Source organism: Sminthopsis crassicaudata, chromosome 4 (assembly GCF_048593235.1).
Source record: "Sminthopsis crassicaudata isolate SCR6 chromosome 4, ASM4859323v1, whole genome shotgun sequence".
Classification (NCBI taxonomy): Eukaryota; Metazoa; Chordata; class Mammalia; order Dasyuromorphia; family Dasyuridae; genus Sminthopsis; species Sminthopsis crassicaudata.
The window spans coordinates 415905358-415930596 of NC_133620.1; the positions used below are offsets into that span (position 1 = coordinate 415905358).

The 25239-nt window shown below is 36.1% G+C and overlaps 1 protein-coding gene and 1 long non-coding RNA gene across 3 annotated transcripts in view; one reads left to right on the top strand and one right to left on the bottom strand.

Annotated features, from left to right (window-relative positions):
• The first annotated feature begins 4089 nt into the window (after positions 1-4089).
• Positions 4090-24447, top strand: RTCA (RNA 3'-terminal phosphate cyclase). Its single transcript, XM_074262809.1, has 11 exons — positions 4090-4406; positions 4498-4598; positions 6748-6891; positions 9926-10049; positions 10886-10944; positions 12464-12605; positions 12876-13000; positions 14022-14080; positions 19122-19216; positions 19716-19820; positions 23904-24447. The coding sequence occupies exons 1-11, from the start codon at positions 4362-4364 to the stop codon at positions 24003-24005; spliced, it is 1101 nt and encodes a 366-aa protein (XP_074118910.1). The 5' UTR covers positions 4090-4361; the 3' UTR covers positions 24006-24447.
• Positions 5941-25239, bottom strand: part of LOC141539701 (uncharacterized) — a 55597-nt gene continuing 36298 nt past the window's right edge. Inside the window, exon 3 of one of the 2 annotated variants that reach the window (XR_012481380.1) lies at positions 5941-6027. This is a non-coding gene — a long non-coding RNA (uncharacterized LOC141539701). Of the gene's footprint in view, positions 6028-15934; positions 16010-25239 lie in introns of those variants that run through there. The other variant, XR_012481379.1, reaches the window with a different exon arrangement.

Here is a 25239-nt window from a genome sequence, read left to right on the forward strand (position 1 = left end):
AGACTTCCAGAAGTTTTCAACAGTAGTTTTTAAAAAAATTGTTATTGAATCCTAATTTTTTATTTTGATAATAGCTTTTTATTTTCAAAATACATGCAAAGATAGTTTTCAACATTCATGCTTGCAAAACCTTGTGTTCCAAATTTTTCTTCTTCCCTTCCTCTGCCCCCTCCCTTAAACAGCAATAAATCCAATGTTTAACCATGTGCAATTCTTTTTTTTTTTTTTTTTTTTATGGCTTTTTATTTACCAGATATATGCATGGGGTAATTTTACAACATTGACAATTGCCAAACCTTTTGTTCCAATTTTTTCCCCTCCTTCCCCCCACCCTCTCCCTCAGATGGCAGATTGACCAATACATGTTACATATGTTAGAGTATAAATTAAATACAATATATATATATATGCATGTCCAAACAGTTGTTTTGTTGTACAAAAAGAAGCGGACTTTGAAATAGTGAACTGGTTTGGTTCATTTCATTGTTGAAGAGGGTCACGTCCATCAGAATTGATCATCATGTAGTATTGTTGTTGAAGTATATAATGATCTCCTGGTCCTGCTCATTTCACTCAGCATCAGTTCATGTAAGTCTCTCCAGGCCTTTCTGAATGATTCATCCTGCTGATAAATTCTTATATTGTTCATAACATTCATATACCTTAACTTATTCAGCCATTCCTCAACTGGGGGCTATGCATTCAATTTTCAGTTCCTTACCACTGCAAAAAGGGACGGTACAAATATTTTTGCACGTGGGTCCTTTACCTTTTTAAAAAATCTTTTTGGGATACAGACCTAGTAGAGACACTGCTGGATCAAAGCCTGTGCACAGTATGATGGCCCTTTGGGCATAGTTCTAGATTGCTCTCCAGAATGGTTGGATCAGTTGAGTCCTGTTTTTAGCACTTGTGTAAAATCATATTCCATTTCCTTTGGCATTTCTTTTGAGTGTAAGAAATGAATATCTTTCTTATATATGATTCCTATTATATTAAACATGCAGTCCCTATCCCCTCTTTGAGAAGAGTCAGTATCTAAGGTTACATAATTCATCTTTGAAGCAGGAATCTGGAATTTGGAATAGGGCAGAAAGACGTGAGTTTAAGTCTGATCTTGAACCCGTTTAGATAAATAGAAGTTGCAAAGACAGTGTGTACTTCTAATAAAAGGAGTTTCATCCATAATCATATCAAATCCATATCCATTTTGAACTTAGGAAGTTCAGGAACTTCAAGAAAAAACAAGAAGGAAAGCACTTTGGTCAGGGGCATGATAGAGTGCAAGACAATCCAAGTCACCTTATATCTATCAGCCTCAATCTCCTTGTCTGTAAAATGGGTTTAATAATGGCATCTCCTTCCTAGAGTTGTTGGGAGGAGAAAATGAGATCATATTTATAAAAAGATGCAAGATATGTTTAAATTTATTCTTAATTATTAACATATTCTGAATCACTTTAATTATGGGACAACAAAATAAGTCCTAAGTGGTATCATTTGCCAATTTCAAAGTGCAAATGTTCACACAGAAATTTTATTATTTTTTTATTTTTTTATAATTTATAATTTTTTATAATTTTATAATTATAACTTTTTTTTTGACCGTACATATGCATAGTTTCTTTTTTTTTTTTTTTTTTTAACAACATTATCCCTTGTACTCCCTTCTGTTCCGAATTTTCCCCTCCTTCCCTCCACCCCCTCCCCTAGATGGCAGGCATTCCCATACATATTAAATATGTTATAGTATATCCTAGGTACAATATATATGTGCAGAACCAAATTTTGTTGTTGTTGTTGTTGCAAAGGAAGAATTGTATTCGGAAGGTAAAAATAATCTGGGAAGAAAAACAAACAAACAAAACAGTGCTCACAGTTTACACTCATTTCCCAGTGTTCCTTTTCTGGGTGTAGCTGATTCTGTCCATCATTAATCACTTGGAATTGGATTAGCTCTTCTCTATGTTGAAGATATCCACTTCCATCAAAATACATCCTCATACAGTATCATTGTTGAAGTGTAGAAATATCCCCTAGTTCTGCTCATTTCACTCAGCATCAGTTGATGTAAATCTCTCCAAGCCTCTCTGTATTTCTCCTGCTGGTCATTTCTTACAGAACAATAATATTCCATAACATTTATATCCCATAATTTACCCAACCATTCTCCAATTGATGGACATCCATTCAACTTCCAGCTTCTAGCCACTATGAAAAGGGCTGCCACAAACATTTTGGCACATACAGGTCCTTTTCCCCTCTTTAGTATTTCCTTGGGATATAAGCCCAGTAGTAGTATGGCTGGGTCAAAGGGTATGCACAGTTTGATAACTTTTTGGGCATAATTCCAGATTGCTCTCTAGAATGGCCGGATTCTTTCACAACTCCACCAACAATGTATTAGTGTTCCAGTTTCCTACATCTCCAACATTCATCGTTATTTGTTCCTGTCATCTTAGCCAATCTGACAGGTGTGTAGTGGTATCTCAGAGTTGTCTTAATTTGCATTTCTCTGATCAATAATGATTTGGAACACTCTTTCATATGAGTGGAAATAGTTTTAATTTCATCATCTGAGAATTGTCTGTTCATATCCTTTGACCAGTTATCAATTGGAGAATGGCTTAATTTCTTATAAATTAAAGTCAATTTTCTGTATATTTTGGAGATGAGGCCTTTATCAGAACCTTTAACTGTAAAAATGTTTTCCCAATTTGTTACTTCCCTTCTAATCTTGTTTGCATTAGTTTTGTTTGTACAAAAGCTTTTTAATTTGATGTAATCAAAATTGTCTATTTTGTGATCAATAATGGTCTCTAGTTCTCCTTTGGTCACAAATTCCTTCCTCCTCCACCTGAGAGGTAAACCATCCCATGTTCCTCTAATTTATTTATGATTTCGTTCTTTATGCCTAAATCTTGGACCCATTTTGATCTTATCTTAGTATGTGGTGTTAAATGTGGGTCCATGCCCAGTTTCTGCCATACTAATTTCCAGTTTTCCCAGCAGTTTTTGTCAAATAATGAATTCTTATCCCCAAATTTGGGATCTTTGGGTTTTTCAAACACTAGATTGCTATTTTTATTCACTACCTTGCCCTGTGAACCTAACCTATGCCACTGATCAACTAGTCTATTTCTTAGCCAATACCAAATGGTTTTGGTGACTATTGCTTTATAATATAGTTCTAGATCAGGTACAGCTAGACCACCTTCACTTAATATTTTTTTCATTACTTCCCTTGAAATTCTCGACCTTTTGTTCTTCCATATGGATTCTGTTGTTATTTTTTCTAGGTCATTAAAAGAGTTTCTTGGGAGTCTGATTGGTATAGCACTAAATAAATAGATTAGTTTGGGGAGTATTGTCATCTTTATTATATTCGCTCGGCCTATCCAAGAGCACTGAATGTCTTTCCAATTATTTAAATCTGACTTTATTTTTGTGGCAAGTGTTTTGTAGTTTTGCTCATATAATTCCTGACTCTCCTTTGGTAGATATATTCCCAAATATTTTATACTATCGACCGTTATTTTGAATGGAATTTCTCTTTGTATCTCTTGCTGTTGAATTGTGTTGATAATGTATAAAAATGCTGAGGATTTATGTGGATTTATGTTGTATTCTGCAATTTTGCTAAAATTCTGAATTATTTCTAGTAGCTTTTTAGCAGAGTCTTTGGGGTTCTCTAAGTATACCATCATGTCATCTGCAAAGAGTGATAGTTTGATTTCCTCATTTCCTACTCTAATTCCTTGAATCTCTTTCTAGGCTCTTATTGCCGAGTTATTGAATAGAAATGATGATAGTGGAAAACCTTGTTCACTTCACACAGATAATTTAACAATCGGCTCTCGGAAGCCAATGGGGAATGACTGTAATGCCATTTTTGGATAGACATCTCTAGATAGAACAAGTGGAAAACCGTTATCGGGATCCCGGGTTCTAGTGGAAGGTCTCTTTTGAGTTAGACTAGATAACCCCCGAAGTTCCTTCCCATCCTGAAACCCTGAGATCCGGTCATTTCAACGACTCTAGGATAAATTTACAGTTTCGGGGAGCGGTCCCTTTAAGCCGCGCCGCGTCAGCTGTGGGGAGGGAGGAGGAAAGTAGGCGCCAGGAGCGCGCATGCTCAGTGAACTCTGCCTCGGCTGCTGCGTGGCCTGAGCCTGCGGCCTGCTGTGCGTGGGCTCCTTCGCCGCAGCAGTCGTCTCCCTCCGCCTTTAGAGCTGTGGCTCCGCACCGCCCTAGTCTTCAGGCCAGGCCAGGCCAGGGGAGGCGGGGCAGCCTGGTACCCGAGTCGTCATCTCTCCCTTGCCCTCCCTAGGGCCGAGGCTTTGTTGCCAGGGGCAACCCCCATGGCGGGGCAGCGGGTGGAAATCGATGGCGGCATCATGGAGGGGGTGAGTGAGAGGGCGAGCGGCCCCCGTTCCCCTGTTTTGCTTTCTCCTTGCCCCGAGGACTCTGACCCTGTGTCCCTTTTCTCTTTGCTAGGGCGGCCAGATCCTGCGCGTGTCCACGGCCCTGAGCTGCCTGCTGGGCCTCCCGCTGCGGGTGCAGAAGATCCGGGCAGGCCGCAGCACCCCGGGCCTCAGGTAAGGCGAGCACCCCCAGTGTGCGGCGCGGCGGGGCAACCTCCCTCCCTACTCCTTTCCCAGGCGTCCCCATTGACCCGGGCTCCAAGGTCCTTCAGTCCTGCGCCTTCTTCTCGGGGTGGGCCCTCTCTTAGCTCGCCCTGCTTTGACAGCTCCTTCGGCTCCTGATCTCTGAGATGAGTTGAAGGAACTCTGCCAAGAAAATCTCAAACGGGGTCAGGAAGAGTCAGGCGAGTGAACCACTAGAGACCCGTGGGCCAGCCTTGGGTCTCAGCCCCCGCCCTACGTCGTAGATTGAAAGCTGGGAGGGACCTCCAGAAGTCACCTCGGCCAATCCCTTCTTTTTTATTGGAGGAAACCGAGGTCTAGAGAGGTAGTAAGTGACGAGGCAGGTTTTGAGCCGACTCCAGTTTTGAACCCTTGCCCAGGCTTCCCTGCAGGTCAGAAATACCTGCCGAGCAGAGCCCCCTGGAAAGGGACTTTTGCAGACACAGGAGCATTACTTCATTAGGCATTCCGTGCTGCTCATTTTTAAACTTTAGTTCTTCTTGGTATTATGTTAGTTTTTCTTTTAATGGGTTCCCTCACAATGTTAAGAGAAAATTTAAAAAACGACCCTATTATTTTGAACAAACTTATAAGATGACTGGATAAGAGTAGTATAAAATATCTAGATACTGTTCTGCAATCTGCATTATTTGGAAGGAATGCCCATATTCAGATTACATAAAATTCATTTGAGTATTTCTTTTTTTCTTTTTCTTTTTTCCTGAGGCTGGGGTAAGGGTCACCCAGCTAGGAAGTGTTCAGTGTCTGAGAGTAGTCCTCCTGAATTCAGAGTTGGTGCTCTATCCACTGCGCCACCTAGCGGTCCTCTGAGTATTTCAATATAATCGCAGCATATTCAGTAGAATTAGTTGATTTTAAAAATTTATTGAATTGTTTTCAATTTAAAATTAAATAACTTTTATGATTCCAATGAAATTGTTTTTGAATTATTGTAATAAATACAAATACTGTGTTTGGTAAACAAAGATGGGCAAATGTTTTTTACATAACCTTTTTTTGGGAAAAAACATTTAAAAATTTTTACCTTGCCTTATTGTACAGAAAGGCATCCTAGAAGTTTCACAGCTAGAGGGAACAGAATTTTAATGTTCATTAAGTCATTAAAATTGGAAGGAAACTTAGCTCTCCTTTAGTTCATCAGATCTGAGAAGTTGTCATGTGAGGAATAAGTAGGAGAATCAGAATTCACATACCGTACCACGCTGCTGTTTCTAGGAGATGTCTTAATGTTTTATTTCTGCAGCTCCTTAGAGGTCCAAAGTTCCTGAATAGTGCCTTCCAGCTGATTCTTTTCTTTATGACATGTCACTGGGCTAAGTACTCTGTTCTTCATGTTAGTCTGTACTGTGCCATTTTCTTGCTATTAAAGTAAGAGGAATTGATATGTATATACCAAAATGTCTTTATTCTAGTAGTGAGGTGTATAGCAGTATTAGTTCTATGCTGCGTTACATATACCACCTAGAAAAGGGACAGAGTACAAGTTTACTGTGTGTGCTGGAGAGCTCAGCCCAACTGATTTATTTTTAATGATTTATATTAAAGCTCCCTGTTAATGAATTCACTTAATGGTTAATGGTCATGAGGCAGGATTTTAAAAATTTTAATTGTCTGATTCATTTAAAATTACATGGTTGAATCTAATTCATTCTGCATGTGGGCAAGATATATTTCAATTGATTAAGGCTGGTATTACATATGGATAATTCACTGAGTTGGAAAAGAGTGTAATTGGACTTTTAACACTTTTGGTAGGCTGATTTATAAAATGGTGGGGTTTCTTGGCCCCCTATTTGTATCCTTGCCTCTCAAAGTAACACTGGTGGGATTTTTTTTGATGTGCCTTATAAAAGCAGCTTTCCCAGTTTTATACTAATACTTCATTAAAAAGGTTTCATCTACCTAGGTAAATGAAGACAGGAAGTAAGACTTCTAATGCATAATGAATTATGAATATGAGGAATTTTTGCCATTAGGTATTATAATTTCATTATCTTTAAGTTTTCATAAATGTTTGAAATAATATGGGTAAATAGGCAGTCTGAATGCACACGTTTTGATGCAGTATTATGACCTGAAGGCCTCAACACCTTTCTGGATTGGAAATGATTCGAGATTTATGTGATGGCCAACTAGAAGGGGCAGAAATCGGCTCAACAGAAATAACTTTCACACCAGAGAAGATCAAAGGTGGAACCCACACAGCAGATACCAAGACAGCTGGGTACGTCTGTGTTTGTATTTGAGATCTTAAAAGTAACCATTTAATGGCTCCATTTAAGAAGCCATGCAATGTCAAATGCAAGGTTGTTGATTCCACTAAATTGTTTCCTTCTTTAATTTTGATATCATTTTCCTTTCCTTAATAAAGATAACTTAAGATTTGAAAATGTAACTATACACATATAAGTAAAACTATTTCATTCACACATATAAGACAGGACAGTATTTGAAATTCAGTAGTTAAGGCTGAACACTATTACTTTGGGGTAAAAGATCCCCAATACCCAGAATACAGAATTCTAGAGCTGGCAGGCACTTGAAGAATCATCTAGATCAGCCTTCCTATCTTATTTATAAATGATAAAACCAAAGTCAGAGTAATAAACTGACTTGTGCCCAGTCTCATATAGCTGGTTTGTGGCAGACCTAGGACTGGATCCCAAATCCTTTGACTCCTAGCTCAGTATTTTTTCCATTAGATTGTTATTAGTCATATAGAGCATATGTCCTGCTCCATTAGTCATTGAGTTTCTGTGCACATTTTATCCTCACATACCCCTAGATCTTTGCTTCTCAAATTATTTTCTGTGCCCCTTATATTAGAAGAAATATTTGATTTAGATTCATCCTGGGTTTGAAATCCTGATCTTGCTACTTACTGTCACACCACCATGGTCAAGTTAGGTAATATCTCTGAATGTTAGTTTTCTGAGGATGATATTAGTTGTATAGTAGAATTTACAAGGTTATTTGGGAGAAATTTTAATTTAAATTGAGTAATTAGCTAGCTTGTAGAATATTTGGAAATTAAGTCTAAACACACACGTTCAGTTTCCATGCAGTGTATTCTATAAACTTGCATTGCTTTTAGGTATTTTAATTCCTGGTTTGGGCGTATTTCATTTTGAGTCTGCTTCTTGTGTTCCATCCTGTTTGTATTAGCTATTTGACCTTTTCGTGGATGCTAATAGTTCTCTTATTTAAGTTTGGCCTTCAAAAGTAATTAGGGAACCACTAAAGTGGTGAGTACATAGATCCTTTAGATAGCACCAGCTGTTGCTCTTTGAGATATTTGAACTTTTGCACCTTAGAGCAGACAATAGAGGTAGCAGGGCTTATTAGATAGATACATTCAGCCTCAAAGTGACACGTCCCTGAGAACAAGTTCCCTAAGTCACGTAACCTTTTGATGTCCCAAGCAATTTTCTAATGCAGTAAATAGAGGAGGATGAAGAAGAGGAAGAAAACACATTTATTAAGCACCTACTATGTGCCCAACACTATGCTAAGCACACTATAAATAATTTCTCATTTTATCCTCACAATAATTTTGTGAAGTAGATGCTTTTATTTAATTCCATTTTACAATTGAGAAAATTAAGATAGACTACTAAGGTAGCAGTTGAAAGATTGTTGCTGGGTCATACAGTTAGTAAGCTCTGAGTTCATATTTAAAGTCAAGTCTTCCTAACTGCAGGTCAAATGCTCTATGCCTTGTGCCATCTCATTGCAGAGCAGGTGCCAGACTGCATTGGAAAAGTGAGTTACCTTTGCTACTGAAATCATAAACCTAGTAAAAAACAAACAGAAAACATCTAAGATCTTATTTAATTAGGCATCTTGTTAATAGACTAGAAGACAGAGAGCAGAAACTATTCTGATTAAAGAAGTGTTTGGCAGCAGTATTTTGTTTAGGGATCTTTAATGGGAATTCTTTGTGAGACTCATTTGCGGTAGAAGGTGCCTGTATCATCCTTCTCAACTCAGCTGAGAGCTGTCTGCTGCTGGAGCTTAAGCATGTCTTCTTGACTCCAAGTCTGATGAGCTCTCCATTTCACTGAGGCTGGTAAAAAGGGCTTTAGATACTCAATTTCTAGCTATGAAGCTAATAACTGAAAGGTCTTAAATTTATAATCCTTTTTAGTGATAAACATATATATATATATATATATCAGTATAAATTTGGACCATTAGCAGTTATGAAGCATTCAGCTTTTCATATCTAATGAATTCTTTGGCTGCTTTGCTGTAGGCAGTGGGATGGTGAAAAGAGGTATTAAATATACCTTAATATTGGGTATGTAAGAGAATGTCAGAGATGATGTAAGATAGGACTCCTTTTTTCCCCCCAACATTTTTTTCTGGTTGATTACGAACCTTACTTGTATGTAGATTTTTCACTTGTCATATGGAGTTTTAAAATTATGAACATAGGCATTCAATTTATTTCCTTAGTAATTTTCACAAGAAGCTTTTTGATTTTAAGAATTTTCTTAAGCTAGTATTTACATTTTTTCTGTTTATTAATATGAACTTGGTAAATGCCCAAAAAAGTGAACTTTTGAATGTGAAAATGAGTATTGCAAATAAAACCATGAATCTCTCCTGCATTTTTTTTAATACTTCAAATTTAAGATGGTTGTTTCAACATTGCCTTTATTGTCTGTGATCCTCCTCTGAAATTCTTTCTCTCCTCTATTTATTAATGATAAGTAGGATTTTTCCATAAAAAATTTTTGAAGAAAATCTTTTTAGCTGTTTAGAAAAGAACTCAAAAAAGAATAATAAATCTCTTTTTATAATGAGGAAGTTTACTCTCAGGGATGTTAAATAACCCTCCCAGGATTCTCAGATCTTCAATTTCTAACAAAAATGCTTCTCTTGGGATGTCTCCCAACTCTTACACCATATAGTCTCTTTAAAAGTTCAATGGACTGATTTTTCAGTGTAAAGAATATAGTGCTGTGAGCCAAAAAATAGTTTGAGAACCACTGAGGTAGTGCAGCTCATTTTTATAAACTAGAAAACAAATTTGTATCTGTTTTCTGCTGTACCAAGTGGTGGATGGAATGTTTAGAATTTGCCTTTAAATGTAAAACTCTACCATTCAGAAGGAAGATATTTGCATTTTTAAACTTTATAATGCTGAGTACATACTTTCTTCCTTGTCTCTGTTTCAGGTGATGTATGATGTAATTTTGAAAGTAAAATGTGATTGTTTATCATAGCATCCTCTCTTTTCTGATCCTACCTAGGAGTGTGTGCCTGTTGCTGCAGGTCTCAATGCCCTGTGTTCTCTTTGCCGCTTCCCCATCTGAGCTTCGTTTGAAAGGTGGCACTAATGCTGAAATGGCCCCACAGATAGATTACACTTTGATGGTGAGTGCCTTTCTCTCCATGTGCTCTTTAAAATTGGTTTTTAATTTCAGGATGGGCCTAAAATTCTGGGTTGTGAATGTTAAGCTAAGACTTATACCAAATCAAAGTCAACTTTTAAACAGAAGACTTCTAATCCTAAAATTCTAATGTAATAATTTTGAGGCAGACAATAAACAGAATAGCTATCTATTAGTTCCGAAGTTGGATTGGTATTTTCCATTTGATGTGCTTGGGCTCTCAGTAAGTCTCTAAATCTGGTTCACAAGGTGATTTCTTAAACTGCCGCATCCCAGTGCGCTGCATTCCCTTTATGCTTTTCATTTTCATTGCTTTTCTTTATTCGTCAGGGAATCCCTCTGCTGCCATCATCATCTTCTCCCTCTTGATTATCATTGGCATTTAACTTTTTTCTACTCTAACTTTGCATATTCACTCAGTGGAAATCTCCTTTCTCCTGGTCTTAAGAAGTTTGTAGATTCACAGTTAGAAGGGAGAGACAAGCACCTGGAAAGCTGCAGAGAGAGAAGGCTTTTCTAATTATGAGACCTTACTTTGTTGGAATTTACCAAAAGCCTATGTAACTTGGGCCTGTCCTTTAAATCTCTTTGAGTTTTTTCTCATTTCACTTCTAAAGCTATGATTCTGGGATCCTAAGAAAAGATTTAAACTTTTAAGTTTATCAATATGTCTTTCATTTTAATTAAAATATTGAAATGCCCTAAGTATTTTTTCATAAGACATTTCCCTAAGCACTATTTCAGTATATAAAGTGATGGGCTTGTGGGCACTTAATAAATATTTGGTTACTAAAACAACAAAACATTCTTATTTTACAGGTCTTCAAACCAATTGCTGAAAAGTTTGGTTTCAAGTTTGACTGTGATGTTAAAATGAGGTAGGTTGCATACTTAACATTTTTCTTTCTAATTTTGATCTCTTACATTAATTTTGATCTCTTACATTAGTCTGACATGGCAAATGTGATCACTTCTTTGCTAAGCAGTTATACTAGTCAGGTATACTTTAAAGTATAATTAGGAACATGCTAAAGTACTGTTTTATGACTACTTATAGAGTGCCAGACCTGGAATGAGGGAGGCCAAAGTTCAAATCTAGCCTTAGATACTTAATAGTTGTATGCCCCTGGGCATTTAATTTCTCTGTCTCAGTTTTCTCAACTGTTAAATGGAAATAATAATAGCACCTACTTTACAGATTGTTGTGAGGATTAGTAAAGTACTTAGTAGATAATAATTATTCCCTTCTATAAATAATTAGAAATTACATTATAAATAGAGTTCTCATTAATAATATAGAAAGGTAAGCCACAAAAACATGTGGAATTTAAAGTTGTGCTGATGGTCATAATTGTATACAGTAACCATTTGTGTATCAAAATGTAAATACTTAATCAGGAAACTTCCACATTGTATCTATTGGCTTCACAAAATCTTATCTTTGTTTTATAATTTAGTAATGTTTAGATCCCATTATATGCAAAACATTAGACTTCCCATGAGCACTTCTTAGGTATATACTATGTGCCAGTCACTAGGGAAAAAAATAAAAAGAATGAGCTAGTTTCTGGCCTCAGAAACTTTATATTCCACTTGATATATAAAACATATTCTCAGATACTGGACACATGTGAAATAAATACACATGGTAAAGTATATACTGTATACTACAGTTCACTCCAGGATGAAGTCTCAGTGTATAATTAGGGAAATTAGAAGTAAATCATTTTTTCTTCATGATCTTGTAATAGGAATTGAAAAAAAAGATAAAAGCAAAAGACGACTTTATAGAAAGACTTTTTCCTTTTGTCATGATATGATTTAGAATAATTTCACAGAATAAAAGACTTGGGCATTTTTTTGAGATTGCCTTCCTCAAAACTTGGTGGTAGTGATAGTGAATTTTTGACTCTGCTTAAAATTAATTTTAGTTTCATTGTTAGAGGCAGCATGATATAATGGACAAAATGATGGGCTTGGAGTAGGAACACGTGGATTCAAATCCTACCTTGAACACTACCTTGACCCTAGGCAACTCACTTAATGCTTCAGCCAACTCCATAGGATCTACCTACTCTGTCTGAGTGCTTGCCTTGTGCTTTAGTGGAGGTAATTTCCACACCAGGAATCTCATTTCCTCTCCCTTTCCTCTACCTCCCCCCCAAACACACACTTTGGAAATCATGGGTCCTTTGTATTTTTTTAATTGCATGACTAATATAATTGATCTGCCACAAGGACATAGTTCTTTAATATTTTTGCCATCATTGATGTTTTAGCAGTCTTAGAACTGTTCATTGATGTTCAGATACCATTTGTCTTTTATTCAGCTCTCACTGACTTGTTTTTTTTTTGTCCTGGAATGTTGTTATATGGGATCATATGTACTTTTCATAGGGGCTACTACCCTAAAGGGGGTGGTGAAGTAATTATCCGAATGTCACCAGTAAAACAGCTAAACCCAATAAATTTAACTGATCGTGGGACAGTGACCAAAATATATGGAAGAACATTTGTTGCTGGTGTTTTGCCATTTAAAGTAAGTATCTCAGATATTACAAGCATGTGTATTTTTTGGTAAATGACATGTTAGCTATTCTTTGAAATTATTGGAGTAGCTGTTTATTTTTGATAAATCTTTTCATGAGAGCTAATTTTTAAGGAAAATTAGCTTTTTACACTTGAGCATTGATTCTGAATAATATATAAAAGTTAACTTATTCTTGATGGCTTGAAAAGAATTGTCAAACTAACCAGTGATTTATTTCAATTTTACTATAACTGTTGCCTTTCTGTCTTACCAAATTAGATAGCAAAAGATATGGCAGCAGCAGCAGTGAGATGCATCAGAAAGGAAATCAGGGATCTGTACGTTAACATCCAGCCTGTTCAGGAACCTAAAGAACAAGCCTTTGGCAATGGAAATGGAATAATGTGAGACAAGACACTAATCTCTTCCTGTGTCATTAGTTTAGAGTTATAAATTTTTCTATTTAAAAAAGTGTGAGAGCAGTATTTTTGAAATATCTTGTTAAGTAGTATTCTAGCTTAATACAAAAATATATGTAAGATTTGAAAAGAAAAGTTCATTCCAAGAATTTTGCAGTTTCTAAAACTTGAGATTCTTGTGAGAACTGTGCCTTTGTTATGAGAGAACTCGGATTGGTTTAGCGAATTTGGTTTTTAATGGATCTTATGATTAGCAATTGTACTTTAAAAAGAATCTTGAAGGAAATTTTTTGAAGTGCTAAAGTAGCTTGGTTGAAAAGTCTTTTTGTTAAATATCTAAGATGGCAAAGACTTTTAAGCCAGACAATGACTATCCAATAAAAAGGGGACTGCTTCAAGGTTTAGAAAGTTTCTTATGCTGCTATACTTGAAGAGTAAAAATACTCTTCAGATGAGTGTTTACATTTAGTGCCTATACTGTGGTCTTTTTATTCTATTTAAAGCTTTTAAAAGTAAAGTAAATATTCTATTTATGCTCCTGTTCATAAGGGGGAAAAACACCACAAATTTTTATCTATACTTCCTTTTATTTGAGACACAATTTTAGCTGTATACCATTCTAATACACATGGTAACTTTTGTGTTTTATTTTTTGTTCTCATTAAGAAGCCAATTATCCTGAAGGAGAAGGTGCTACTTATGTAGAAATTGATTAAAATCTGACCACAGTTTCTCTTGCTTAAAAAAAAAAAAAAATCCCCAAGGATACTTATACAGATGGCCTGCCTGGGCTACTTTTTACTTTGTTGCTATATAGCATACCTGTATACATTAATTTAAGATACCTCATCAGTTTCTGATAATGATTCATGTTTAAGTTAAGATTTATTTGGTTTAAATTTGATACTGTCTATTTAGTGATCATAGTATACTGTGTTATATTTGCCAATAATTTTAAAGTATATTTATAATATAATGAAATTGACAGTTTTTAATTTCTATGCAGCATTGTTGCTGAGACATCAACAGGCTGCCTATTTGCTGGATCATCACTTGGTAAAAGAGGTACAGATAAATGAGCCACCGTTTTAAATGTTGCAATCAAACAAAAATAGTTGGCAAGAAAGAAGTCTGGAGTGCAGTAGAATGGAGATGGATATGATGGTTTAATGTTTTTTAGAATTATCACTATTCAAAATCAATCATACTTTAAAAGTTTATTTTTTTGAAAGGGAGGATTTTTTTTTCTTGGCATAAGAATTGAAATATAGAAAATTAGGTAGGTAAGGTGTGTGTGTGTGTGTGTGTGTGTGTGTTTATAAAGTCCTTAGTTTGGACTTGATAAATTTTGTTTTTTTTTAGCTTCAAGTTCATAGAATCTCGGATTTAGTCCTGGAAAAAACCTTTAAAGTGTTGTAATCCTGCTTCTGATTTTACAATTGAGGAGATTGAAGCCTAGGAAAGTTTAAATGGTTATTCAAGGTAGAAAGTGACAGGGGAACAATTTGAATCCAGTACCTTTGACCATCAATTCACTCTTTTGATGTATTTGCTGACATTTGACCCTGAATAAAGACTCTTAGCCTCTCAGGCCTCAATTTTCTCATGTGTTAAAATGAATAGATTGGAGTAGATTATCTCTAAGGGTCCTCTCTGTTCCTATTGTTAACTGATGAATTTTTTCCCCCTAAAATATATTTCTAACCTGACAATGAGAGACCTCAAATTGAAGATTACTATGTATAAAAATGTGAGAATCTTTTCATCATAAATCTGTTTAAGATGGAGAATGTTTTGTAGTACTTCTAATATATTGACCCAGCAGCCAAACTCATTTTACTCAGTAAGTAGGAAATACAATGTATACTTTTAGTTGACATAGCTTAAAATCTCATTTAGGCAACAACTATTTGTTGATCAGCCACTGTATTTATAAATCTGTGCCAGTTGTCCTCAGGGACCTTGTAATCTGATTGGAAGGGCAAGTAGAACACACATAAAGAACTGACAATGTAATCCAAATGAATGGCATAGTGCTATAAAAATTTAGAGAGAGAACTCATTTGGGACTTATAGTAGTTAAGAGTGGGCTTTATGCAAGAAATTGTGTATGGATTAAGTGAATATAAATGGATAAGGTTTAAAATAGTTGGAGAGAATGGAGCTGGATGTTTTGGGCAAGGGTTATGACCTGAAGAAAGATATATTTTAGGTGAGAATAAATAAAGCATTTTTAAGGAATTGTATGAGTACTGGAACTACAAGTTTGTGTTAGACAATCATGAGAAGTTTGGAAAGGTAGATTAGGACAAAATCATGTACCTTGAATGCCAAGCTAAGAAGTTTTTAATTTGCTAAACAGTAGGAAACCACTGACTTTTTTTGAGGAACTAAATGAAATTATAAGAACTATCACAGTGGCTGGCACGTTAGACACTTGTTAGAAGCTTATTGATACATTGAGCTAAACTTTCTTCAGGCTACATCTGGAATATTTTGTTTAGTTCTGGGCATAACATTTTAGGAAGGACATTGCTAAGTTGGAAGCATCTTGAATGGTGAATGGCTTCACATTCATGACATTGAAGATGGGTTGAAAGAATAATGGGGTGTTTAACCAAAAAAAGATTTTGAAGTACATAATAACTGTCTTACAGCCTTTAAAGGTAGTGGAAAAGAGATTAGACCTATTTCTACTGGGCCCCGTTGGATGGTGGAATTAGTAAACTTACTTATTTTCTATATTTACTTATCTGTCTCTCTCTTGTGTGCTCCTAATAGAATGTGAACTCCTTGAGTTGGGACAAGGACTATTTATTCTTGTGTTTGTGTCTCCTGCATCAATACAGAACTATGCACATAATAGGTGCTTAATAAATTATCCTTGAATAGTATGGATCCTTGTTCAAGTACATTCTGGTGGATGGCTTCTTAAGGTCTTTCCAAATTTGACATTCATTATGTGATCTTTTCCGACTTCAACAATGTATAATTCTAGGGAGATGAAATATACAATGGTTTTTAGCTTCTTTTGAATTTTTCTATATTCTTCAATCTCTTATATCTTCAGTCAAGACAAATTTTATTCCCAAAAAACCAGTCAGCTAAAATTAAAGATTATATCATTAGTAAATGAAGTCACCAATCCTTTTTTCCATTTTTTCTATTGTATTTGACCAATACTATTAAATTCATTGGGTATTTATCCTAAGGCCTTTTTTGAATCCTGGAAACTAGTTCTTGATATTTATTTTCAATGAGCTGGAAGTTTTCTGTCAGATATTTATTTTCACATTTTATAATAAAAGTTCCTTTAGATTGTGTTTAATTAAATTCTTTTTTATTGACACTTGATTAGTGTTTAGAAATATATAGAACTTCCAATGGCTCAGTGTTATTTAAGAAGAATTAAGTTTTCTAAAGTTCTAACTAATATTATTATGTGGTCTTTTCAATTATGTCCCTCCCACTCTGTGACCCCATTTGAAGTTTTTTGGCACAGATATTGGGGTGGTTTGCCAATTCCTTCTGCAGCTCATTTGATATGTGAGGAAACTGAGGCAGACAGAATTAAATGACTTGCCCACAGTCACATAGCTAGTAAGTATCTGAGACCAGATTTGAAATTAGAAAGATGAATCTTCTGGATTCCAGGCTTGACACTCACCACTATGCTACCTTGCTGATCATATTACTATTGTGACCCTTTAGCTTATTTGGTTAAGAATATAATTCTAATAAAATCTTGCTCAAGAATTCGGGGTACTCTCTTCCACAACCATTTTGTAAACATATACTATTAGTTATAGACAGCTTTCATGGGAATAGGATTTGACACTTAACAAAGCACTTTGCTCACAACAACCTTGTAAAGTAGACTTGTGTAAATATTGTCTCAGTTTTAAAGATAAGAAAATTTAGGTTCAGAGAGAATAAGTGATTTGGCCATGGTAACATTCCCATGACTAAAATCCAAGTCATCCAATTTCCATTTCACCACACAGGGTTGAGCAAGGGAAACATGTTTAGTGCCATCTATCGCCACATGTCTACTTATTCTTAATAGAGTCTTCTTTTGAACTCCCTTCCCTCTTGGGTCAGCTCTTAACAAGATTTCAAAACCTAGCTCTAGTCCTTCCTTTAGGAAGCTTTCTTTGACTACTCCAGTCCTCTTGCTGTTACCCTTCATTGCACTTCATTGAATTTATAGTCATTACTGTGGTCAAACATTGCACTTTTCCCCTTTAATTTATTCATTCATATTTGTTTTCTCCATTGTTTATAAACTCCTTAAAGGCAGGGATCATGCCTTCTGCTTCTTTCACATTCTCTACAATACCTAGTACATTGCTCAGGAGATGATGATATTAGCACCAGTGTGCAAAAGAATGGTAGTTCTGGAGTGAGTATCCTTGTATTAAAATTACCTTTTCTATGAATGGATGTTTCATATTTTTCTTACAAGACAATTCCATAAACTTAAAAGTTAAGGAGAACAATTTATTTCAAAATTCCATGTCATGTGGGAACACTTGTGGGCCCTGATATAATCAAGGGAATTTCTTAATATTGTTGTGAATGAAACGGACCTTGGAGCAAATCACTTGGTGCTATTCATTTCACTCAGCATTAGTTCACGTAAGTCTCTCCAGGCCTTTCTGAAATCCTGTTGATCATTTCTTACATAATAATAATATTCTGTAACATTCACATACCATCATTTATTCAGCTGTTTTCCCAACTGATGGGCATCTACTCAGTTTCCAGTTTCTTGCCACTACAAAAACATTTTTGCACATGGGGGTCCTTTTCCTTTTTTCATAATCTCTTTGGGATATAGGCCCAGTAAAGACACTGCTGGATCAAAGGATATGCACAGTTTGATCGCCCTTTGGGCATAGTTCCATATTGCTTTCCAGAATGGTTCAGTTCACAACTCCACCAACACTGTTTTAGCGTCCCAATTTTCTCACATCATCTCCAACATTCATTATTATCTTTTATTGTCATCTTAGTCAATTTGAGGGGTGCATAGTGGTACCCCAGAGTTGTCTTAATTTGTACTTCTCTGATTAATAGTGAGTTAGAGCATTTTTTCATATGGCTAGAAATGGGCTAGAATTTTCATCTGAAAATTATCTGTTGAACTGAGGCTTCAAGGAAGCCAGGAGATTGAGATGTGGAGCCAAAGCATTTTAGGCATGGGGGAAGGGGGGCACAGTGTTAGCAGATGGATGTTTTCATGATTGAGAAATAGCCAGGGGGCTAGGGTAGCTGGAATGTAGAGTGGGGACAGTAAGGGTAATGGAAGCATGAGGTAGTAAATAACATCATACTTGTGCTTTAGGAAACTTTGGCATGTCAGTGGAGAATGGATTGGCATGGGGAGAGATGATTTAGAATGACCAGTTAGAATGCTTTTAAGTGTCTAGGCCCAAAGTAATCAGATGGTGGTTATGCATGAGTGGAGAGAACAAGATGTGTGTGTGAGATGCAGCATAGAAGGAAATTACAGTCCTTGACAATACATGAGATATGCAGGCTGAAGCAAGTGAGGAATTGGGAATGACACCAAGGTTATGAGCCTGATTGACTGGGAGGATGGTGGTATCCTTGACATTAGAAAAGTTGGGAAGAGTATTTAAGGAAAAGTAAAAATAGTTTTAGACATATTGAGTTTGGAATGCTTATAGAACATCCAGTTCAAGATATCCAAAAGATAGTTTGTGTTGCTGGATTGGCTTTTCCTTCCAGATCTAAAGCTTATGGTCCAGCACATCTTCCTAATATAAATTATCTGGTTTCCATTTTGAGAAACCATAAGAAAGATTTACTATACACTTGAATTAAGAGAATTTTTCTAGTTGGGGTTTAGATAATACTTGGAAGGTACTATTTTCCCTTCATTATAGTAGGTAAGCTCTCTTGAGGTCAGGTTCTGTTTTATTGCATATTGTCAGTCTCCCATAAAAGAATAGATGAAAATTAATTCTCTAAATATTGACTGAATCAGCCCCCAAAGATTAGCAACATGCTGACTTCTTGACTACTGATTTTTTTGCCTGTTTTATTTCTAATTAATTCACTTTCACTTTCTCTGTTTTAGGAGTATCTGCTGACAAAGTTGGAATTGAAGCTGCAGAGATGCTGCTGGGAAATCTGAGACATGGGGGAGCTGTGGATGAGTATCTGCAGGACCAGGTAATTTCACATACCAACAGTATAGTAGAGTGGAAAGGACAATGGATGTGGATCAAAAGGCCTAAGTTAGCATCTGTGTGACTTTGGAGAGATCACTTGGATCTCAGAGAGCCTCTGTTTCCTCATTTTTAAAATGAAGATGATAGTATTATACTAACTAACTTACAAGATTATCATGAAGTTCAAATAAGGTAATAATAGGAAACACTTTTAGCTATTATTATTTCTCCTTTGGTTATTATGTAAAAGTAAGCCATTATTAGTATTCCTACCTACTATATTCAAATTTTTACATAGTGTTGTAAGCTGGATTTGACTTAAACCATTCATTAAGAAAATTTGAAATGTTAGGGTTTTTTTTTCCCTTAAAAAAACCACTCCCCCCCCCCCCCCCATCAATCCTTTCTGGTAGTATTTTTTTTATTGGAGAAAGAGCACAGTTGCATCTTTGGTATTATTAGTTTTGTGAAGTTTTTCTTTTTATTGTTGTTTTATGCAGCTGATCATTTTCATGGCCTTAGCCAGTGGGGTCTCTAGAGTAAGAACAGGACCAATTACACTCCATACTCAAACTGCCATACATTTTGCTGAACAACTAACCAAGGTGAGTATATATATATTGATAAAGACTACTTAGTTTTGTGGTAATCGTTATTTGAACTTATTTCTAATAATAGCATAATATACTTTTAAGGATCTGTGATTTTATCTATAGGGATATTCTATCCACTGATAATGATTGCAGCTTCCCACCTCTATAATTCTTCACCCAGCAAGCAACCAATCCTTTCCTGCTGAGTCTCTTTTAACTGGAGCATAGAGCATGTACATATTGGGTTCCAGAATAATAGAATACTTAGAAATGTGTTCTTCTGAAACTGGAAATCTGACTGTTGTCAGTGGTTGGTTTTAGAATCTTTAATGTGTCTTAATATAATTTTTCCATCCCTCCTCCCCCTATCTTGTGCTTATTCTTTAATGATATATGTGATATTTTTAAAGGGTTATGGCACTGTGTAGTGTACCTGAAATTTGTCTCAGCTTTATATTCCAAAACCCTAAAAGGTGGAACATGGTGTAGAACAGGGCTTCTTAAAACTTTTTCCCTTTTTATGAGAAATTTTTATGCAACTCCAGGTATATGGTATAATAGTTACCATCTATAATATATATGGCAAAATAGGTATACAAATGAAACATTTACTGATAATTAGATCATAATTTTGCAACCCCCATATTCAGTTACATGATCCCATATAGGATCGAGACCCACATTTTAAGTAGTTTTGGTTGTAGAGGACAGAAACCCAGCATAGGAACCAGGAGGACCTAGGTTTAAGTTCTGTGTGTCTCATATATACTGGCTAGGGGGCATGTGGGCAAGTCACTTAACCTTTTGGTACTTTAGATCAGAGTTGTCAGATTCTTGAACTAAATTAAAATGTCATTGAGAAATGTTTACTAGAATTTTCTTTCCTGGAAGTTGAAATTACTAATCTGGTACCTCTCTCTCCTTTCCTCTCTAGACTGCAACTCTGTTAGTCAGTAAACATTTATTACAATGCATCATATGTTGTGCTAAGTGCTGAACATTTAGATAAAAAGAAATAGTCCCTGTCCTCAAGAAGCTTACAATCTTATGAAGGAAAATAGCACAAAAGGAAGCTGAAAAGGAGGAGAGGGGAGAATTCAAAGAAGTACGAAGGAGGTCTGGTCAGCCTGTGGAAAAATCAAAGGATGGTTCATGGGCCTTATTAAATGGAGATTTTGGAGCTTATGGGACCATCTCTATTCCAAGGGGTAGAGGGTATTGATGAGGTATTGAGTTACCAAGGTTGTGAATCTATAAATGTGATGGGAGAACCTTATGTGTGCCAGTTGATAAGCAGAGTGCTCAAGCTTTGTTTATTCATTAAACACTTAATCCTGCTCAATTATGGGAAAATGCCATAGGCACTTCTGTTTGAATGCTTACCAAAAAGCATTTCTTAACTGGTTGTCTTGTGCCAGAATCACAAGGTCTGAGAGTTGGAAGGAACTCGGGAGTCATCTGGTCTGGCCTATACAAAGAGGCATTTCTGCTCTCAGATATACTGTCCCTGGGAACTAAACACCCAGGAATGGAGCATCCAGAACTTCTCCATACAAGCAGTTCTACTTTGAATTTTAAGACATTTTTCCTTATGTAAATGTGTAGTCTTTGCAAGTCCTCATGCCTGGCTCTGCCCTCAGGGTTGAAAAATGAGAGGGGAATAGAGCTAAGAAGTATTTGCAGACAGTTTTTTTTTTTTTTTCCCCCCTATGAGTTTGGCTATAAAGGGAGGCCAGATCAGGGTGGGCAAGGTTTCATTTCTCTTTTTATCCACAACTGCCTAGCACATGCCCCAACTGTCTGGTGTCTTGCCCATAGATACAATTGATGTAAGACTTGAAGGAAGTAAATCTGAATCCCAACCTTTATTTAATCAACAAACACTTATGAAATATTCACTTATATGCCAGGTATTGTGTTAGACTCTTGGGGATAAAAAAAAGAAAAATTAAAACACAGCCCCTACTCTCAAGGAGTAAGGGTTTTTTTGGGGAGGAAGGAAGAGGGGGACAAAATGCAAATAACTGTACGTACAAAATATATGCAGTATAAATAGGAGATAATGCCAGAGGGAACAGCTGGTGGGGAGGAGTAATCAGGAGGGCTTTCAGGAGGAGACATTACTATTGTCTCTTGTAGAATCACCTAGATTTTTTTATGTGGTATCATGTTTTGATAAGTGGCTTGGTGTGAGTTAAGGTCAGGTTTGCTCAGGTAGTTGAAAAAGGATAATAGGAATTAAAGTCATACTTGATGTGAGAAAGAAATGTAAACACTTCTGCCTAATCTGCTATTACAGGCAAATGTTTTTTTAATATAGAATTTCAGCTTGGTAGTCAGTTGGTCTCCAGTGAAAATGCCCCAGAGAACCTAAACTTGACCCTTTGCTGTTAATATTTTTATCAGTATAAATTGCAAGCTCAGTAGCTTTGTAGATGTCACAAAAGTGAGAGGTACACGTAATATATCAAATGATAGGATTGAAAAAGATTTTGACAGCCTTGAGAAGTGGATTCAGAAAATCAGTAAAATGAGGAAAATAAGGATAAATGTAAAATCTTACACTTGGGCCTAGAAAACTAGTTTCACAAATACAGAATGACAGTGGTAGGGAGGTTAGCAGATTCTTTGAAAATGACATGAGGGCTCTAACTAGACTACAATGTCAATATAATTTATTAATATGCTGTAATATAGCAATTAGAAAAGCCAATGTTGAGAGACATACTATTCAATTGACTAGGGAAATTATATTTCTGCTTTATTTTGTCCTGGTCAGACTTATCTGGGATGTTTGGTTTTTTTTTTTAAAGATCTATACATCCCATTTCAAAGTAGATATTGTTAAGCTGTAGAATATTTAAAGAAGGGCCAAGTAAAGTTGACTTGAAAGAAAAGATGTTACCCTGGCAGAAAGAAGACTCATTGGGGGGAGGGGGTTATGGTGGGGAGGGAGGACTTGTTGGCTTTTTTGAGATATTTGAAGTGCTATCAACATGGACAACTAACTATTCTACCAGGAACTGTAGGCAGAGGCTTCATGTCACAGAAAATTTGCAATAATTTAAGAGTATTATGGGCCAGAATTCTGAACTTGAAACAAAGGATTCTTACAAGATACTAAGTCAGTGGAATTGATAGAGACAAGGGTTATCTAATTTAACATGATTCAGTATGATTGATTTAATCCTACAAGGAAATGCTATGGGCCAGAACTTGAAACAAGGTATTAAGTGGAATTGAGGAGACAGTGGTTAACTCTAGTTTAGCATTGATTTAATCCTACAACAATTAATGGTTTCCTAGTGATATAATGATTGATGTATACTCAGTGTGGGGCATATAAGGAGAAGCTCTCAGGGCCATAAAGGACAAGCACACTAGAAGATCTCAGAGGCTGAGACAGATTCATTCTATCTTCCACCTCTATTGTGGCTGGAGGCTGAAGCACAAACTCTTGGAGTTGGGGAGATTCAGAAGCCAGAGAAAGCAAGTGGGAGCTCAAGCTCTTGGAACCAAGGCCAGACTGAAAGGCTCTCCAGAAAACTGCCCAGCCCCAGGAAAGAGATAATAAAGGGTCTGGATTATAAGAAAGCTAACTGGGCTGCAGGAAAGGATTCAGGACTTGGAAAGAGACAATAAAGAATTTGTACCTTAATACCTGGCTGCACTTGTGATTATTGAACTGAAATGAAGGCTGTTTCCAGAGACCCCAAGAAAACCTCAACAGAGATGATTATATTTTAGAGAGAATACTACATTAGAGCTATCCTAAAGGGCATTAGCTTGCTTTAGGAGATAGTAGTCTCTTATTGGAGGTTTTCAGATAGAGTATGGTTGAACATTTGTTGGGCATAGTGGAATTCTTTTCCAGTATGGGTTAGACTTAGTAACTGCTGAGATTTCTTCTAACTCTGGAATTTTTAAAAGAATATTTTATGTCATGATGTATAATGTCTGATAAATCCCTTGATTTTTGTAGCTTCCTCAAAAAAAGAGTGATATTAGCACCTATTTACTTGGTAGGAAATATAGGATTATTCCTCTGATTCACCTAATATAAATTATATTCTAAATTTGTTTTTCTTGTTTTAGGCCAAATTTACTGTGAACAAATCAGAAGATGAAGATGATTCTTCTAAAGAAACTTACATTATTGAGTGCCAAGGAATTGGAATGACAAATCCACATTTGTAGCATGTTTGCCTTTTTTTTTATGATACCTCAATGATGGATTGCACTAACTTTCAGTTGATAAATAGTACATGATGGTGAATGGGGAGTAATTTATCAAATGAACGAGCTTAATTTTAGAGATGAAGTACAGAGTGTTCTTGGTTTGTTTAGAAAAAGCTTCACCTGATAAATCTTTCCATAAATGTTTACTGAGATGTGTATAATGAACTGTTAGAATTCAAGGACAAATGCTTGAGACTGGAAAATTAATTTTCTGTATGAACATCTTGAAATGAAGCCCATGTTTTCACCAAAAAGATACGTGCTTATGAAATGGTTCCTTTCTATGCTGTAACTTGTAGCACGGGAATGTGCCCTTAATTAATTTGTATCTAATCTCTGTATCCAGTTTGCTGAAATCTGATCTAAAGAAGACTAATAAAGCAATTCTAGGCAAACAAAACCAGCAATTTGTTCTTATGGTAAACTTTTAAAACAGTATTGGTTCATTCTAGTTGCAGGTGGCTATTGAAAGGTAATAAATGCTCAGATGAAGCTAATTTCCTAACAGATAATTCGATAGTATCTTTTGTAGCTGAAAAACTTGGGTTCATCTTGGACTCCATCCAAGGAGGTGTAAGTAAGGGGCAAAATTACTAGAAAGATAACAGAAGTACTTAAGGGGTAAAGGACTCATGAGGATGCTATAGCTTCCTTGTAAGAAATTAAGCAATTAAAAATGCTACCTTGGAGGTGAAATGTGAATAGGTGAGTGCCCTTATCTAACTTGCTATACCTAATCAGCCCTAGCCTGGTCCTGCTGTTGCATCCATATACCCAATAAATCTCCTTTGTGTTATAGGGTCAGAACAACACCCATAACTTAGGTAGATCATAATCCTCTGGGGCTGGGCTTAACATCTCTGGAGAGAAATTAGGGAAGGTACCAAGGATGTCGTCAAAGAAGCTCAAAGAAGATGATCTTTAGCTCCATATAGGAAGTAGGAGTCTGTGATAGATAATCTAGCCAGATGTAGTGTATAGTTATAATCAATTCTTTCTTGGGACTCCTCCTGGATTCCTGGAGCTTCTCAGTTGCTCAGATGTCTTGGAGGAGTGGGGTCTTGACCTCACAGTCTTGAATGGTTTCCCATTTCTGAGGTCAGAATTAAGAAATGAAGTATCTAGACCAGAATATAGTTATCCTCCCCTATAACAACATCGTTTTAATATATCATGGGTCTGTATAAGAAAT

Coding starts and splice junctions, on each gene's coding strand:
- RTCA (XM_074262809.1), top strand. CDS start 4,362: ATGGCGGGGCAGCGGGTGGAAATCGATGGCGGCATCATGGAGGGG. Junction 4,407..4,497: donor ATGGCGGCATCATGGAGGGG/GTGAGTGAGAGG, acceptor TCTCTTTGCTAG/GGCGGCCAGATCCTGCGCGT. Junction 12,606..12,875: donor CTGGTGTTTTGCCATTTAAA/GTAAGTATCTCA, acceptor TTACCAAATTAG/ATAGCAAAAGATATGGCAGC.